General features: G+C 37.2%; 1 protein-coding gene across 5 annotated transcripts in view; it reads right to left on the bottom strand.

Annotated features, from left to right (window-relative positions):
* Positions 1–1,219: 1,219 nt before the first annotated feature.
* Positions 1,220–17,592, bottom strand: part of LAMA2 (laminin subunit alpha 2) — a 609,603-nt gene continuing 593,230 nt past the window's right edge. For all 5 annotated transcript variants that reach the window (XM_042987144.1, XM_042987146.1, XM_042987145.1 and 2 more), the window contains 4 exons: positions 14,156–14,309; positions 11,723–11,853; positions 9,582–9,804; positions 1,220–2,172 (listed from right to left, as the gene is read on the bottom strand). In XM_042987144.1, the coding sequence (XP_042843078.1) occupies positions 2,015–2,172; positions 9,582–9,804; positions 11,723–11,853; positions 14,156–14,309 (666 nt within the window). In that variant the 3' untranslated portion in view covers positions 1,220–2,014. The remainder of the gene's footprint in view (positions 2,173–9,581; positions 9,805–11,722; positions 11,854–14,155; positions 14,310–17,592) is intronic.

Below are 17,592 nucleotides of genomic sequence, written 5' to 3'. Positions count from 1 at the left end.
AGCACACATCAACTCTCTCTGCGTTTGTTCCAGTTCCTCCCCCATAAAATAGGGAGGCAGTAGAAACCCAAGTTCTCAGCCTTAGTCACACATTAGAATCAACTGGAGATGTTTAGAAAATGCCAATGCCAGGGCCTTACTCAGAGACTAACGTCTGGGGTGATATACAGATATAAGAATCTTTTCTTTTTATATGTACCCAAGGCAATTTTAATGTCTAGCAAGAGATGAGAACCACTGTACTTATTGATTTCAAAGGGCCCTTCCAATTCTACCATTCTAAGGCATTCACCTACAAATCGACCTCAACAGGACTTGACTCTGATAGGATTATTAATTGAGTACCTTTGCTTTCAAATTTGTTATATTTCTTTCTGTTGAGGCTTCAGGAAAGAAAGGCATTAACTTTTAATTTAGGAACTTAGCATCTTTATTTCTGTTTATTCACTTATTTTCCAGGTAAGCACAAATCTTGTCAGTGTTCAGTGGAGAAGGAACATCCTCATTTTTAAAACACATTGGTTCTCAGTTTTATGACTTAAAGATGCCTCAAAAGGCATTAACTTGATTTAATATTATTTTTTTTATGTGTGAGGAAATGGCCAAGACAAAGTCAACAACAATAGATTGCTAGAGGACTCTACAACTCTATGACATAGTGGATACTTTCTCTCTTTAGAACAGTGGTTCTCATTCCTGATGGAACTTTAGAGTTGCCTGGGAAGCTTTTTAAAAATATTCATGCCCAGGCTACATCCTAGACTAAATCAAGCTTCCCCAGAAATTCCAAAATGGAGCCATGATTGAGATTGCTTGATCTAGAATGAGGTTATATAGGCAAATGATATCAAGCAACTGGCTAATGGTGAAATGCTGACTGTATTAGCCATCTCCTTGATTAGAAACAGCACCTTCTTTCCCCTTGTGGATAGCACTGTCAAAAAGGATTATTTTTCTTTTGTTAAAATTACCATGTGAAGGAAGTCTGTTCTTTTACATGTTCGGCGTTATTAGACTACAACTATTTCTACTGAAGATGGCAAATGAAACACTTCCTTCTTAAATTGATGAATAAAATCTAGGTCAGTCTTCTCAAAGACCCCTTTGAAGATGATTGAAAGAGTAGATAAAAGAAGAAACACAGACTTTTTTTTAAGGAAATTAATTTGTTAAATTATCACTCAAAAAGACTCAGCAATGTACTTCTATTAAGTTTCTGGTTTATTGTTTCCTGGTAAATAAAAATGCATTTCAGCATTATTCCTCTGTGATTATGTATACTGTGATATTCACTGAAAATTTAAGGAGCCCATAGTCTCAGTAATATAGTATCAAATGTGTGCTTAATTGTCATTCTGGAGCTTGGTTCTGGTGTCTCCCCAAAGCCTATAAATCATTATCAAACAAGAAAATCAAGTAATTAAGCTCTCTTGCCAGAATCTGATCTATACTCTCTAAATACATGCTCAGCACAAAAAAAAGTATTCATTCATATGGCTAGTTAAACTCTCTAATAATAAACCTACATCAGGGAAATGATTTGCTAATGCTTTCTCAAACATAGGGAGTAAGGAGCTGATTTCCTCCCAAACATGCCAAATCCATTGTTGTTTTCAGTGGCCTGAACAGAAAGCCAAAGATGATGTACATGGAAAAGGATGAAAAAAGTTTTAATAGGAGTTAATAAAAACAATCAAAAAGTTGCATTCACAAATTACATCTCAGCTTTTCTTGAGATGACTTCAAGGCATGTTGCAAATTCAATAATTTATGGTCAGTTGCCTTTCATCTTTAAAATCACACAAAACAAGCAATTATTTAGAATGAAATAATTGGTTTAATATTCATGGACTTAAGTTGAATTTAAAGTCGGTCTGGGCTCTGAATCAGCGCCATGAGTACAGAAATAATTCAATATACATGCACAAATTAGTTTTAATAACGTATATAGGTAAGATATATTTCTTTTACTTGATATACTTATTTTGAAGGGCCTTTCTTGGAGTTAAACCTATTAGTTGGCTGGGCATGATACAGGTTGAACGCCCCATAGTTCCAGGGCCTTGGCAAAATTGACCTCCAGCGGCTTGCCTGTGCCTTTCGTGAGCCTCAGAGATCGGATGCAACCTTGGAACCTAATGTTGGTTGTCAGGCCAAACTGATTGAGGCCATCTGAAAAAGAAAGCAAAAAAGACTCAGTTTTGAAATGTGGCTTCCATGTTAAAGGTATTTTTAAAGTTTAATTCCAGTGTAATTAACACACTGTATTACATTATTTTCAGGTGTAAAATACAGTGATTCAAGAATTCCATCTACAACTCAGCGCTCATCAAGACAGGTGTGCTCTCAGTCCCGTTTACCTGCTTCATCCATCCTCCCACCCACCTCCTCTCTGGGAACCATCTGCTCTCTATAGTTAACAATCGGTATTTCTGGTTTTTGGTTTTTGTTTTTTGGTTTGTCTTTCTTTCTTTTCCCCCCTTTGTTCATTTGTTTTATTTCTTAAATTCCACATATAAGTGAAGTCATATGCTATTTGTCTTTCTCTCACTGGCTCATTTCACTTAGCATTATACCGTCTGATCTATCTGTTGCAAATGACAGGATTTTATTCTTTTTATGGCTGAATAATATTCCATTGTATGTATGTATGTATGTATATGTGTGTGTATATACACATATACACACATACATACCACATCTTCTTTATTCATCTATTGATAGCCATTTACCTGCTTCCATAGTTTGGCTATTGTAAATAATGCTGCAATAAACATAGGGGTGCATATATCCCTTCAAATTAGTATTTTTTGTATTTGAGTATATACCCAGTAGTGTGATTATTGGATCATAAGGTAATTCCATTTTTAATTTTTTGAAGAACCTTCATACTTTTTCAGTGGCCACACCAGTTTGCATTCCCACCAACAGTACACAAAGGTTCCTTTTATTTCACATCTTCTCCAACTCTTGTTTCTTGTTTTTTAATTTTAGCCATTCTGACAGTGTGAGGTGATATCTCATTGTGGTTTTGATTTGCATTACCCTGGTGATGAGTGATATTAAGCATCTTTTCATGTGTCTGTTGGCCATCTGTATGTCTTGTTTAGAGAAATGTCTGTTCATGTCTTCTGCCCATTTTTTATTGGATTATTTGATTTTTAGGTGTTGAGTTATATTGGTTCTTTATATATTTTAAATACTAACTTTGTATCAGATATATCATTTGCAAATACCTTCTCCCATTCAGTAGGCTGTCTTTTAGTTCTGTTGGTTGTTTCCTTTGCTGGGCAGAAGCTTTTTATTTTGATGTAATCCTAATAGTTTATTTTTGCTGTTGTTTCCCTTGCCTCAGGAGACACATCTAGAAAGATGTTGTTATGGCCCATGTCAGAGAAATTACTGTCTGTGTTCTCTTCTAGGATTTTAACGTTTCAGATCTTATATTTAAGTCCTTAGTCCATTTTGAGGTTTTTTTTTTTTTTTTGCGTGTGTGCATGGTGTAAGAAAGTGGTCCAGTTTGACTCTTTTGCATGTAGCTGCCCAGTTTTCTTAATACTATTTGTTGAAGAGACTTTTTGCTACTGCATATTCTTGCCTCTTTTGTCAAATATGAATTGTGGGTTTATTTCTAGGCTTTCTATTCTGTTCTATTTTCTACATGTTTCTGTGCCAGTAGCATACTGGTTTGATTATTACAGGTTTGTAATATTACTTGAAATCTGAAATTGTGATACCTCCAGTTTCGTGTTTCTTTTTTAAGATTGTTTTGGCTATTTGGAGTCTTTTATGCTTTGACACAAATTTTAGGATTGTTGCAGTGGCTGGTGGGGCATGTGACTCTTGATCTCAGGGTTGTGAGTCTGAGCCCCACACTGGGTGTGGAGATTACTGACAAATAAAATCTTTTTAAAAAAAAATTAGGATGGTTTGTTCTAGTTCTGTGGAAAATGCAGTTAGCATTTTGATAGGGATTGTTTCAATCTGATGATTGCTTTGGGTAGTATGGACGTTTTAACACTACTTGACCTTCCAATCCATGAGCATGGAATGTCCATTTGTTTGTGTCATCTTCAATTTCTTTCATCAGTGTTTTATAGTTTTCAGAGTATAGGTCTTTCTCCTCCTTGGTTATGTTTATTCCTAGGTATATATTTTCTTGGTGCTTGTACATGGGATTGTTTTCTTAATTTCTCTTTCTGCTGCTCATTAATTGTGTATCGAAATGCAACAGATATCTGTACATTGATTTTGTATTGCAACCTTACTGAATTACTTTATCAGTTATAGTAGGATTTTTTTTTCTTTCTTTCTTTTTTTTTGGTGGAATTTAGGGTTTTCTATATATAGGTATCATGTCATCAAATAGTGAAAATTTTACTTCTTCCTTACCAATCTGGATGAATTTTATTCTTTTTTTTTTTTTCAAATCTGATTGCAATGGCTAGGACTTCCAGTACTATATTGAAGACAAGTATTGAGAGTGGACAATTTAGTCTTGTTTTTGACCTTAGTGGAAAATCTCTCAGTTTTTCACCATTGAGTATGATGTTAACTGTGGGGTTTTCATACATGGTCTCTATGAACCTACTTTTGTGGTATGTTCCTCTAAACCTACTTTGTTGAGGCTTTTTATCATGAATGAATATTGTACTTTGTCAAATGCTTTTTCTGCATCTGTTGAAATGATCATGTAGTTTTTACCCCTTCCTACTTGATCGTGGTGAATGATTTTTAAAAATGTATTCTTGGATTCAGTTTGCTAGTATTTTGTTGAGAATTTTTGCATCTAATTTCATCAGATATACTGGCCTGTAGTTTTTTCTCTCTTTTGTAGAATCTTATTCTGGTTTTGGTAATGCTGGCCTCATAGAATTAAATTGGAAGCTTTCCTTCCTCTTCTATTTTTTAAGTTTGAGAAGACCATGTATTGATTCTTCTTTAAATATTTGGTAGACTTCACTTGTGAAGCTATCTGGTCCTGACTTGTGTTTGTTGGGAGTTTTTTGATTATTGATTTAATTTCATTTCTAGTAATTGGTCTGTTCAAATTTTCTCTTTCTTCCTGACTCACTTTTGGGAGGTTATATGTTTCTAGGAATTTATCCATTTCCTCTACGTTATCCAATTTGTTTTCATATAATCTTAGTATTATTTTATAATCCTTGGTATTTGTGTGGTGTGGGTTATTTCTCCTCTTTCATTTCTGGCTTTGAGTTCTCTCTCCCTTTTTTTTTCTTTGAGTCTAGCTAGATATTTATCAATTTCGTTGATCTTTTCAAAGAACTAGCTCCTGCTTTTATTGATCTTTTTTTTTTTTTTTGGTTTGTTGTTTCTATTTCATTTATTTTTGTGTTAATTTTTATTATTTCTTCTGCTGTTTTTAGGTTTGTTGTTCTTTTTCTAGTTCCTTTAGGTGTAAGTTTACATTGTTTATTTGAGTTTTTTGTTTTGGTTTTTTTTTTTTGCTTTTTGATGTAGGCCTGTATTGTTGTAAACTTCCCTCTCACAACCAACTTGTTGCATCCCAAAGATTTTGGACCATTGAGTTTTCATTTGTTACCATGTATTTTTAAAATTTTTTATTTGATTTCTTGGTTGACAAATTTATTGTTTAGTAGCATGTTATTTAATCTCCATGTATTTGTGTTTTTTCCAAATTTTTTCTTGTGGTTGATTTCTAGTTCCATTGTATTTGGGTCAGAAAAGTATGTCTGTGACCTTTTTAAATTTGTTGAGACTTGTTTTGTGGCCTAATATGTGACATACTGTGGAGAATGTTCCATGTGCACTTAAAAAAATGGTATTCTGCTGTTTTAAGATGGAATGTTCTGGATCTATCTGTTAAATGCCTCTGGTCCAGTATGTCATTCAAAGCCACCCTTTCCTTATTGATTTTGTTTAGATAATCTGTCTATTGATGAAAATGGGGTGTTAAAAAGGGGTGTTACTGTACTATTAGTTTCTTTATACTTGTTATTAGCTTTTTAAATTTTTGTTATTTGGGTGCTTCCATATTGGGTGCATAGATATTCACCACTGTTACATCATTTTGTTGGATTTTTCCCTTTATTATTATGTAGTGTCCTTTTTTGCCTCTTGTTAAAGTCTTTGTTTCAAAGTCTATTTTCCCTGATGTAAGTATTGCCACCCTGGCAATACTTTTCATGTCTATTTGCATGATAAATATTTCTCCATCCCCCACTTTCAATCTGCAGATGTCTGTTGGTCTCAAAAGAGTCTCTTGTAGGCAGAATATAGATGGGTTTTGCTTTTTTAACCATTCAGATATCCTACGTCTTTTGAATGGAGCATGTAGTCCATTTACATTCAAAGTATGTATTGATAGGCATGAATTTATTGCCATTTTGTTATTTTTTTTGTGGTTGCTTTTGTAGAGCTTCTCTGTTCCTTTCTTCTCTTGCTCTCTTCTCTCATCATAAGTTGGCTTTCCTTAGTGATACACTGGATTCCTTTCTCTTAATATTTTGCATTATCTGTTACTGGTTTTTGATTTGGGGTTACCAGTAGGTTCGTATATAACATCATCTGCCTATGGCAGTTTGTATTAAATTGATGGTCGCTTAAGTTTAAACCAATTTTTTCACCTCTCCCCGCCCCACACCCCCCAAAAAAACTACATTTTAGGTATATGGTGTCATACTTTACATCCTTTTATTTTATGAGTCCATTGACTGGTATTTTTTACAGATACACTGATTTTTGCTGCTTTCGTGCTTTTTGTCATTTTAATTACTATGTGTTTTGGTGTGGACCTCCTTGTGTTCATTTTGTTGGGGGATTTTTGTGCCTCCTGGATCTGAATTTCTGTTTCCTTCCCCAGGTTTGAGAAGTTTTCAGTTATTCAGTCTTCAAGTAAATGCTCTGCCCCCTTTTCTCTCTCTTCTTCTTCTGGGATCCCTATAACGTGAATGCCATTACTTTTGACGGAGTCACTGAGTTCTCTACGTCTATTGTCATTTTGCCTATTTTTTCCTGTCACCTGCTCAGGTTGATTACTTGCCATTACTCTGTTCTCCAGGTTGCTGATTTGTTCTTCTGCTTCCTCTAATTTGCTATTTATTCTATCTAGTGTATTCTTAATTTCAATTATTGTATTCTTCACCTCTGATTTTGTTTTTTCTCTCTTTGTTAAGGGTCTCAACATGTTCTCCACTCTTTTTTTCAAGTGCTGTATCTTTATGATAATTACTTCAAATTCTCTTTTATGGATATGACTTATTTATGTTTCACTTAGGTCTCTTGCTGTAATTTTGTCTTGTTCATTTAGGACATTTTCCTCTGTCTCCTCATTTTGTCTGTTTCTGTGTGTTAGGAAAGTCAGCTAAGTCTAATGCCCTTGAAAGTAGTGGGTAGGCACGCACTTTTAACAAGGTCTAGCTGGTCATCTGCCCTGAGAGAACATGTCTCTGCTGCTGAGACCAGGCCAATCCACAAAACACACATGAGCAAGGTGCCTAGTTTTAGCAAGGTGTGCATGCCCTCTCTGGGAGATGGGACAGAGGCCCTGTAAAACATGAGGTAGGGAGATGCAGTATTAGCGAGGTTTGAGCCCGGTTTTCTGAGGGAGGGGATCCACAGCGCCAACATCCAAGCAGGCTGGGCTGGAGGGGGTGGGGCTTGGTCTAAGCAAGTTAAGTAGGGAACAGTTCCTGGAGGTGGCTGTGTGTTTGTGCTGGGGGGCAGGGGAGGGAAATGGTGCTTTCCGGCTTCTTTATTTCTGGGGGAGCCTCCCAGCAATCTCTGTCCCTCTGGGACAGTAAATAACTCCCCTCCCTTATGCCCCAGGTGGTTTTCAAACTGCCGCTGCTCTGCTGTTATCTCTGTGGGCTGTTCTTTGTGCTGTCTCTTGAAGGGTGGGGACTCAGTCTCTTACCACCCTTCTGGCTCTCCCAGAGAGAAGTCTGTTGATTTTTAAGGTTCCAGGCTTTAAGTCTTGCTGGCTGTAAAAGCTCACAAAATTTGGCTCCTCCTGTTTTCAAAGCCAGACGTTCCCGGAATTGCCTTCCCCATGTAGACTCCCCAGTGTGACTTTGTTTCTCTCCCCTCTGCATACCCGTGGCTCCCTCACTTCCACCAAGGGCCTGTGGTCCTTTAACTTCTCACGGAGTCTCTGCCCTTCCTACCTTCTTCCCTGTGGCCTCTTCTCTACATTTTGTTGTGGAATTTTTTCTTCCAGTCTTTTCAGTTCATTTCTGGATTATTTATAATGATAACATGTGTTATCTAGTTGTATCTGTTGGATGAGGTGAGCTTAGAGTCCTCTCTGCCATCTTTGCTGAAAGTTTTTTAAGGCCCTGTTTTAGTCAGCTGTTAGCTTGAGATTAAATTGGAAGCCTGTTTTAAGCAAAGTTAGTGATTTTGTGCTTAGCTTCGATAACAGCTAAACTTGTAAAGTTTCTATGGTTATGTACGCTGAAATTTGGAGACATGTAGAATTGTACATTTTAAGATAGCAAAGAGTTTGGTTTGGAATGAATGAGTTTACAACTCTGATATATTATGGAATTTTATTTAGTGAAACAAATCAATTGATCAAATATTTTACTGAATTAGGATATGGGCTTTCAATGGTGACTTTATTACTTTCTTCATTGTAAAAATACATCCCGAAAGGTTAAGTAGGTTGAAAACTCACACAAAGTATTTTCTTTGTTGAGGAGACACTCCATTCTTTCAGTAGGCCTAGTAAGTGCTAACTAGGATCCCATTTCATAGACTCTAAGTGGAGAAATACATTATCTCCTTCAAAGTACCTTGGAGGGTATCCCGATTGAAGCAGAGGTAGGCCCTTTTCAAACCCAGAAGCAACTTTGGAAAAAGGAGCTCTGAATTGGTCCCCATTTCTCCTAAATCTTTCCCTCCATTAACCACTGCTGAATATATATTTTGCTTGTTTTATTAAGCAGAGGAACTTTACATGGGAACGGCAGTTTCTCTTGCCAACACGCTGAAAGACCATTCCAAGAGTCTGTGTTATTATAGTATTTAAAAAGAGGTGGTTGGGTTATTTCTCATCAAGTTGGGCACTCTTGTTTATGGGCACTTTAGGTAACTCTGTGGTTTATGTGCTCTACTTAATGTGCTGGACAGGGGTTTTGAATGCAGATTTATTGCTTAGGTTTCTTTGTAATATAAATATAAATGCTATAATAACCTAAGGGGGAAATTAGCTGTGTTTAACCCAATGATTTCCAGAACTTGAGGAAATAAGTTCCATAACAATTTATGATTCCTCTGGTATATTGATTTTCAAAAAATCAGAAAGAACACCAACTCTGACTGTTAAATGTCTCATATCTTTTATAAGCAAATTCATTTCCTCTAGCCCCCATCTCCTCATGAATGAAACTTTGGGGGCTATCATGTAAAGTTCAGCCCCATGTGGTTTATATAAGTAATATGCTCATTTTACACACTGGAAATTTCAGGTGTTATTTATGGGAGTAGATTCTAAAGCTAGGAAGTATACTTAAGCACACGTTCTTGGACATATTTATAGAAATATATAAATATTTTAAATCCACTAACAAATTCTTGCTGGGGTAGATAAGGCTCACCTGGGAATCCTCCAACAAACACGGGGTCATTTGTATCAGCTGATGTAGATGCCTGGTTGGGGCTCTGGGCTACCACCTGGTTCCCATCTACCGTCAGCTCAATGCGGTGTTTGATCTTGTTGGCTGTGACTTTATGCCATTGTCCATCACACAAATGCCCAGGGATCCCAGCATCATAGACAGCAGTGAATCGGCCGGCACCATTGTCCACATGAAACATAAGCTAGAAAATAGGAAATTGAACAGTCACAGATGGTTTCGTTAGAAAGGTTTCATGATGGTTTGCATAGCAAAAATTGTTATGTCTCTAGGAAAAAGGCATCGGCTGGAATAGTTAGAAATGAACATATCTGAGACATTTTAAAAATTAAAAAAAAATCTTGACAGAAATTAAAACACAGATTTAATGACCAGGAATCACAAAATATGTTCTTTGTTTGGAGCAAGATGTGTGAGACGAGTAATAATTCTGCTTTCAGAAAATGTGATATATGAGTCTAAGTGATAAAAAATAAAAAAGAACCTCATATACACAGGGACAAATTCTACCACAGATCTTTATAGAGTATGAGAGTTCTTAGTGAACCTTTATAAAATTTCTTAAAAGATGTTTAGAGTAATTCATTAATTTGATTTACAAATTCATTTTAGAGGATTATTGGTTTTGCAAAATGTAAGCTTTTGAGGTTTTAATTGTATGTATTCTTTTTTTTTTCCTTCATGGATTCCATTTTATATGCAGGATTGCGAATAACATAAATTACTTTTTTGGGCAAGCTTCATGTCACAGGTGCCAGAGACTTTCAGCCAGAAGGCCAGTTAAATTCTTAACAATGCAGAACTTAGATTGGAAGTTCATGTCTAAATGAGAAAAACCTGTTTTCAGTAACATGGAACAGTCCCTGAAATTTGAGATGACAGAATTCTTTTGAAGCTGAGGAAGAAAAGAAACATATTGAAACATTGAAAACAGTCTTGCAACACGTTTGACAAGGTAAAAGAAAAGACACGGGGTTTTTAAAAAGATGAAAAACTGCAATAGGTGAAAAGTTTGTAAACTGAACGGGGATGTAAAAACAACACAAAACCTTAAGGTTTTACTCTATTGGGTGGAGTTTGTAAGAGCAGGACTTGGTGAGAAATACACATACATTGTAATGGAACTTGATACTCTGACAAGCTGATAGTAACTGGTTAAAAGCGGGCGATGAAATGAAGCGAACTCCAACAAGATGTAGCAAACGTGCTTGAAAATCTGGCAAAGCCATAAGTTGTTGCTTGTCTGTTCCCCCTTTCCTGCCTCTGTACTCCTGGATCTTTTTGCTTTATTGCCTTTGAGGATGGTTTGAAGATAGGAGGGAGAGTCTTGAGGTCACTCTGTGGTCTTTCTTCTTGGGAGGCAGCAGCAGTATACGAGTGGACATATGAACAGGGGTGAAGCATGAGTCCTATTTAAGAGCCAGACAGAAAACTTGGGCGACTCCTTGCTTTGCCTGCCTCTCTTTACCTGCTGCCTGCAGTACAAAGTATATACACAGGTCATCTTGCGGCAGGTTGCTGTTCATAGGCAGGGAGGGACGGGAGAGGTGTTTGGAATTAGCTTATCCATTGTAAGCAAATTGGCAAAATAGATTATGTTGATATAAATTCAGTATAAATCAGTACTTTTTTGAAATGGTATCTAGATGATTTTTAAATAGAAATTGAGAAACTGATGTGTCAGTTGGCCATCTTGACTTCTGAGATGTGCCTACTGTGGTATAAGAGGCAAACACTGATTTTAGACAATCCAGGCCCCCTCCTGTTTTTCCCATTGGAATCTACAGTTTTACATACAGTGTATTCACAAAGAGGATATCAGTGTACTTTTAGCAACAAGTAAGAGCTTGAGATCTAAAACTATTTGGCCCATTATGTGTCAACACAATTGGCTTACTGTAGAACTAGCACACTTAAAGCTTACACTGGTCTACAGAATAAGTGTGTTGAAAACACACATTAGAGATAATCTAGATAGATGGAAAGATACAATCTAGCTTTCTCCCAACAAAGAATACAGCAAGGCTTCACAATGTAGATGTTCTACATATGAACAACAATATCATGAGGAAATCAGAAATAGGTAGACAGCTGACACTCACCTTTTCATCAATCATTTCGACACCCATTCCATCCATTTTCTGGCTGCTGATTCCTAGAAGAACTCCAGTGGTTCTAGTTGTGCGGAATTCAAATTCTACAAGAAGGTCCAATCCCACTTTGAACCCATCAACTGTAAAATGAAGATTAAAAAAAAAATGTGGATTAGAGTTTAGGGATTGTTGATTCAAGTTTGTACAATGCAATGGTTTAGATCTCAATTCAGATATTCGTCAATTATAATAAGTTCCAGACTCTCCTATGGCCTATATTTCCACCATCGTATCATGTAACACTTTAAAGTTATTGCTTCTTTTCTTGGTTGTCTTCCCTCCTAGCATGTAAATTCTGTGAGGGCAATTTTATTACTGTGCCTACCAAGGTGTCTGGCACGCAGGGAAGTTTAATACATAGTTGTTGAATAATTAAATGGATGAACACACACGGAGATTGGCTCAAAGAATCCCATAGCAATGCATGGTTTTATTGGAAGTCTTCCTGTTGGATTAGGTCAAGCATTTCAATGATTATTCAGTAAGATTTTACTAGGCTGCTCTAAGATTACTGTTTCCATTTTTTTTTTTTTTTTTAAATAAAGAAAGGAACTGTAAGCATGATTTTGAAAGAGAAGATTCTGGGACATAACTAGGTTTTTCCAGTTCATCCAAGTAAGTTTTTTGTATAATTTCCTATATTTGATTCATTGATTTAATCTTTTAGGAAGTATTTAAGACATGCCTCTTAGAAACAAAGCCATTCAATATGAACAGACCTAGAAAATATCAACTGCATGGAGTATTAGAGAAGAACTACAGAAATTTTATGCATGTCTTCTATTTATTAAGAAATAAATGCTATTTGTAATCACAGTTGCCTCCAATGAAGGGTAGTGTCTATTATGTGAAAAACGTATTGTTCTACTGAGAACCTTGATGGGTTGGGATGTGCAAAGGTGGGTTTAGAGCAGATTTTAAGAGAAAAAGAAGCTGAATTGTCCTGCAAAATAAAACAAAGTGCTTGTTTTTGTCCCTGAAAGGGAGAAGTGAGAAGAAAGGCACAACATGAAACAGTTCAGCGGAAGACAGAGTGAATTGGCCAGTAAAAACCACAGTGATCAGGTGGCTGAAAAGGTTTTAAGGACAAAGATGTCAAAGGTTTAATTGAAGCTGTATGTTTTACAATGATGAAACCTTCTCTAATCATCCAAGTCTTATAAAGATTGCATTACACTGTCTGTTGAAGGGATGGGAGGAGTTGTTGGAAATTGGGGAAGTGGCTAATTTTCTGGTCCAGTTTGATCCAGAATGAAAAAAAAAGAGCCCAGGCAGAATAGCAAGTCAATAAATTAACTGCAGACGCTGAAGCTTGCCATCAAATTTGACCAAGAGATTGTTAGCCATCTGTGAATTTGAAGAAATCTTGGGGAAGGCTTTGGGTTTTCTCTGCACATGGAATGTAGGGCTCATCATAACCACCAATATTTTAATGTTTAACAAAACCTGTGTTTATCTGTTTTCTGCCTCAGCTATAGGTGAAGTTTCCAAATTACGCTTTGTCTGAGGGCTCTGGCCTTCCATCTCTGAAAACCTTTGTATGTGAGCATTTATCTCACCTTTTAAATCCTAGCTCAAATGTCAATTTTCCCATAAAGCCTTTCCTGATTTCCCCAACCAAAATTAATGTTTCTTCTAAATATCCACAGAACCTTGCTTGTATATCTTTTGTAGTTTTAAATCATATGTACTTGACTTGTGATTTCTGAGCGCACTGAATCTTACCTATTAATAGTATATTTTTTGAAAAAAGAAACATTTACTTCTGTTCCCCATGATAACTTCTATACATTATGTGCTCACTAATTTTTTTCTAACTCTAGGACTGAACAGTCCATCTTAAAGTATGTTAAGGTCTTTTTTGTTGTTATATATTTTATATTTTTCTTTCCAAATTGTACATTTACTATCAGTGATCCAGACCTGCTCTGGAAGTGCTCATTAGTAAGGGACAGATGCCTAAAGTCAGGGAAAAGTGCCAATCGTCATCACCATCGATGAGAAATGGGTACCAGTATGTGTCTGTCATGGGTATGAGTGGGAGCTCATGAAATGGAGTATTAAAAGAAGTTGAAGAGAGGAAGAAAGAAAAATGCTACCTCGCCTTCAGAAAGGTAGACAGGGAAAACTGAAAAGTAGATAAATTACATGTATAAACATATGGCCCTTCTTGTAGAATTACACTTATTTTTTCTATTAAATCTTCTCACAATAAGACACATTAATCTTTAAGAGACTTTTTGTTATTACTACTATCCGTTTTTATTTCTGGTTTAAGTGTACTCATTTAGGAAATCCAGGACTTTTATTTTTCCATACAAGCCAGAGGTTAATATTTGGACCTATTTAATATTCAACAGGAAGAAAATGGAAGTGCCTCACCTGCTTTGGCAAAACCTGTTCCATCAAAATATGTTCCTTTCTGAGCATTAGCAAAACACGTTCCAACGTGGAAACTGGAGGTTGGTTGTTCAAGATCCACAGGGGCCTCCGCCATCTGAAAATTCCTGATGCAGCCATCAATGCTGTAGGTCACCTAAATATTCAGGTCAGACAAAAACAAATAGCAGGTTTTAGCAGAAACTTTGCCTTTATATGGAATTCAGTAATTTGTGGGGATGCTCTGTGCTTGTAATCATCACCCAGTTTCCTTAAGACAGCCCCAAACTACCTAAATCTGTACCATCATCCCAGGCTTCACAAAATGGGCCCACAGAATCCTCTGTTGGCCTCCTCAACTAGGATATATCTAGCCTATATCTAGATTGTTCTGATATTCTAAATAGTGTACATTGTGACTCTCATGGGACCACTGGTTTGGCAGACCTATGTGCCCCATATGAATATCATAACTTTTCATTAGTTCCTTATGCTGGTTCTGGTCCAGGATGGTGATGTAGAAAGAACCTGAACTTACTACCATGGACACACCACATCTGTACCTATTGATAAAGCAATTCCTCCTTTAGAAGAATTGAGGGCCGACTGAATAGCTTCTGCACAGCAAAATGGCAACCCCTGACCCAATGAACTGCAATGGGAAGGGATGGTACTGAGGGACTGAGAGGAGATTCATGTGACCTGGGGCACAGAAAAAGAGCAACTAGTATATAAAAGGCTCAGCCCCAGAACCCTGCCAAATGGTGAGGGAGCTGCTGGAACTCTCTGGGTCAGACAGGCTAGTGAGAGCAATGGTTTATGTACTTCCTCCACCTTGATAGCATGGACCACTCCAGGGTCCAGGCACCCCAGCTGGCCTATTGCCTTGTGAGCCCCAGCCCCGTAGCTTACACCAGTGCCAGCTGTCCCAGCAAGGCAACCCCAGAATGGTGCACACTGGGACACCCCTGTTCAGTTCTCCCTACAACTCCAGCCATGACACCAAGGTGACACAGGAACAATGAATGCTGGAACACTCCAGACCCATACTACCTCAGCTCCAGATGGCATTCTGTGGCAACCCTGGCACAGAGCAGTCCAGGACCTCCTGACTGATGCCTGTTTTGGCTCCAGCAGGGGGCTCCCTGCACTGAGTGCCCCATGAACCTCCAGGCCATACATGCCTCAGTTTCAGTTATTACCAGGGTAACCCTTGCAGGGAGCACCCCAGGACGCCCCAGCCCACATCCCACTTCAGCTCTAGCCACCCCAGAAGGGCATCCTCTGCAGAAGAGTCCCCAAATACCCCAGCTTATACCCACTTCTGTCCTGCCAGGGTGCCCTCTGCATGGACGGCAATAGGAACCCCTGACTTGCACACGCTTCAGTCTTAGCTGTCCTGACAAGGCACCCTCTATGCAGAGAGCCCCAGGACCACCCCAGCACATGCCCAGTTCAGTTCCAGCCAACCTACCAGGCAAGCTCCAGCAGAGAGTGCCCTGTGACCCCCAGCCAGCCAGGAAGTCACCAGGCACACATAGCCTGCACAGGGGATGACCATACCACAAGACTGTTCCTTAAAGTTTCGGAGAAGTAGCTTTTCCACTTAATTCATAGAAACAAACACAAAATCAAGCAAAATGGAGAGACAGAGAAATATATCCCAAACAAAAGGCAAAACTTCAGAAAAAGAACTAAATGAAACAGAGATAAGCAATATGCCTAGTAAGGAGTTTAAAATAAATGATTGTAAAGATATTCACTGGACTAGAGAGAAGAGTGGAAGAATTCAGTGAAAACTTCAACAGAGAGATAGAAAATATAAAAAGGAACTAATCAAATTTGAAGAATATAACTGAAATGAAAAATGTATGAGAGGGAACAGATTACCAGATGTGGAAAAACAGATCAGTAATCTCGAAGATAATAATGGAAAGCACCCAAGCTGAACAGCAAAAAGAAAAAAAAAATAATTTTTTAAAAAGTGAGAAAGAGAGTGAGCATGTGAGAAGGGGAGGGGCAGAGGGAGAGGAGGGAAAGAATCCCAAATAGCTACAGGTTGTGAGCACAGAGCCTGATTTGGGCTTGATCTCATAAACTGTGAGATCATGACCTGAGCTGAAATCAAGAGTTGGACTTTTAACCAACTTAGACACCTAGGCACCTTAAGAAAAAAAGAATTTTTTTAAAGAAATGAGGATAGGTTAAAGGATCTTTCTGACAACATTAAGAAACAAACATTTACATTATGGGGGTGGCAAAAAAACTTCCATAACCTAGAAAAGAAAATAGACTTCCACATTCTAGAAGTACAGATAGTTTCAAACAAAATGAGCCCATGGAAGTCTACACAATGACATATAATAATTAAAATGCCAAAGATTAAATATAGAGAATTTTAAAAGCAGCAAGAGACAAGCAAACAGTTATGTAAGAGGGAAATCCCATCAGGCTAGCCATTGATTTTTTAGTGAAAACTTTACAGGTTAGAAGAGAGTAGCCTCACATATTCAAAGTATTGAAAGAAAAATAAAACTCACAACCAATAATACTGTACCCAGCGAGATTATCATTCAGAAATGAAGGAGAGATAGTTTCTCAGACCAAAAAAAGTTGAAGGAGATCATCACCACTGAAGTGGCCTTACAAGAAATGTTAAAAGGACTTCTTTAAATAGGTAAGGCCATGATTAGATGTCAGAAAATAAAAAGATGTAAAATATGACAACACATACATAAAATGTGGAGAGAGGAGTGAAAATGTTTTTCAGTATGTGTTTGAATTTAAATGACCATCAGTGTAGACTGCTATATCCTTAGGATGTTATATGTGAGCCTCATGGTAACCACAACTCCAAACATTTAATAGATACAAAACAATAAAGAGAAAGAAAGCTATACATAACACTACAGAGTCATCAATCACAAGGGAGCAAAAGAATAAAGGTTCAGAGAAGAACTACAAAAACAACCAGAAAGCAATTAACAAAATAGTAGTAAGCACAAACTTATCAATAATTACATTAAACATAAATGATCTAAATGCTCCAATCAAAAGACAAAATGGTAGAATGGGTTAAAAAAAAGCAAGATCCATTTATCTGTTATATAAAAGTGACTCACCTCAGACCTAAAGACACAGGCTGAAAGTAAAGGGATAGTAAGAGATATTCCATGCAAATGGCAGCGAGAAAAAAAAGCCAGTGTAGCAGTACCTATATCAGACAAAAAAGACTTTAAAACAAGGAGTGTAACAGAGACAAAGGCATTAAACAATAAGGGATGAACCCAACAAAAGCTATAACAATTATAAATACGCACATAAAGTACATAAAGAAGATATTAACAGACATAAAAGGAGAAATTGACAGCCACACAATAATAGTAGGAGACTTTAACACTCCGGTTCCATCAATATATGCATCATCCGGGATGAAAATC

Source organism: Panthera tigris, chromosome B2, assembly GCF_018350195.1.
Source record: "Panthera tigris isolate Pti1 chromosome B2, P.tigris_Pti1_mat1.1, whole genome shotgun sequence".
Classification (NCBI taxonomy): domain Eukaryota; kingdom Metazoa; phylum Chordata; class Mammalia; order Carnivora; family Felidae; genus Panthera; species Panthera tigris.
Note: the sequence above shows the minus strand (reverse complement) of the source record. Positions and strands in the feature narration are given on the sequence as shown.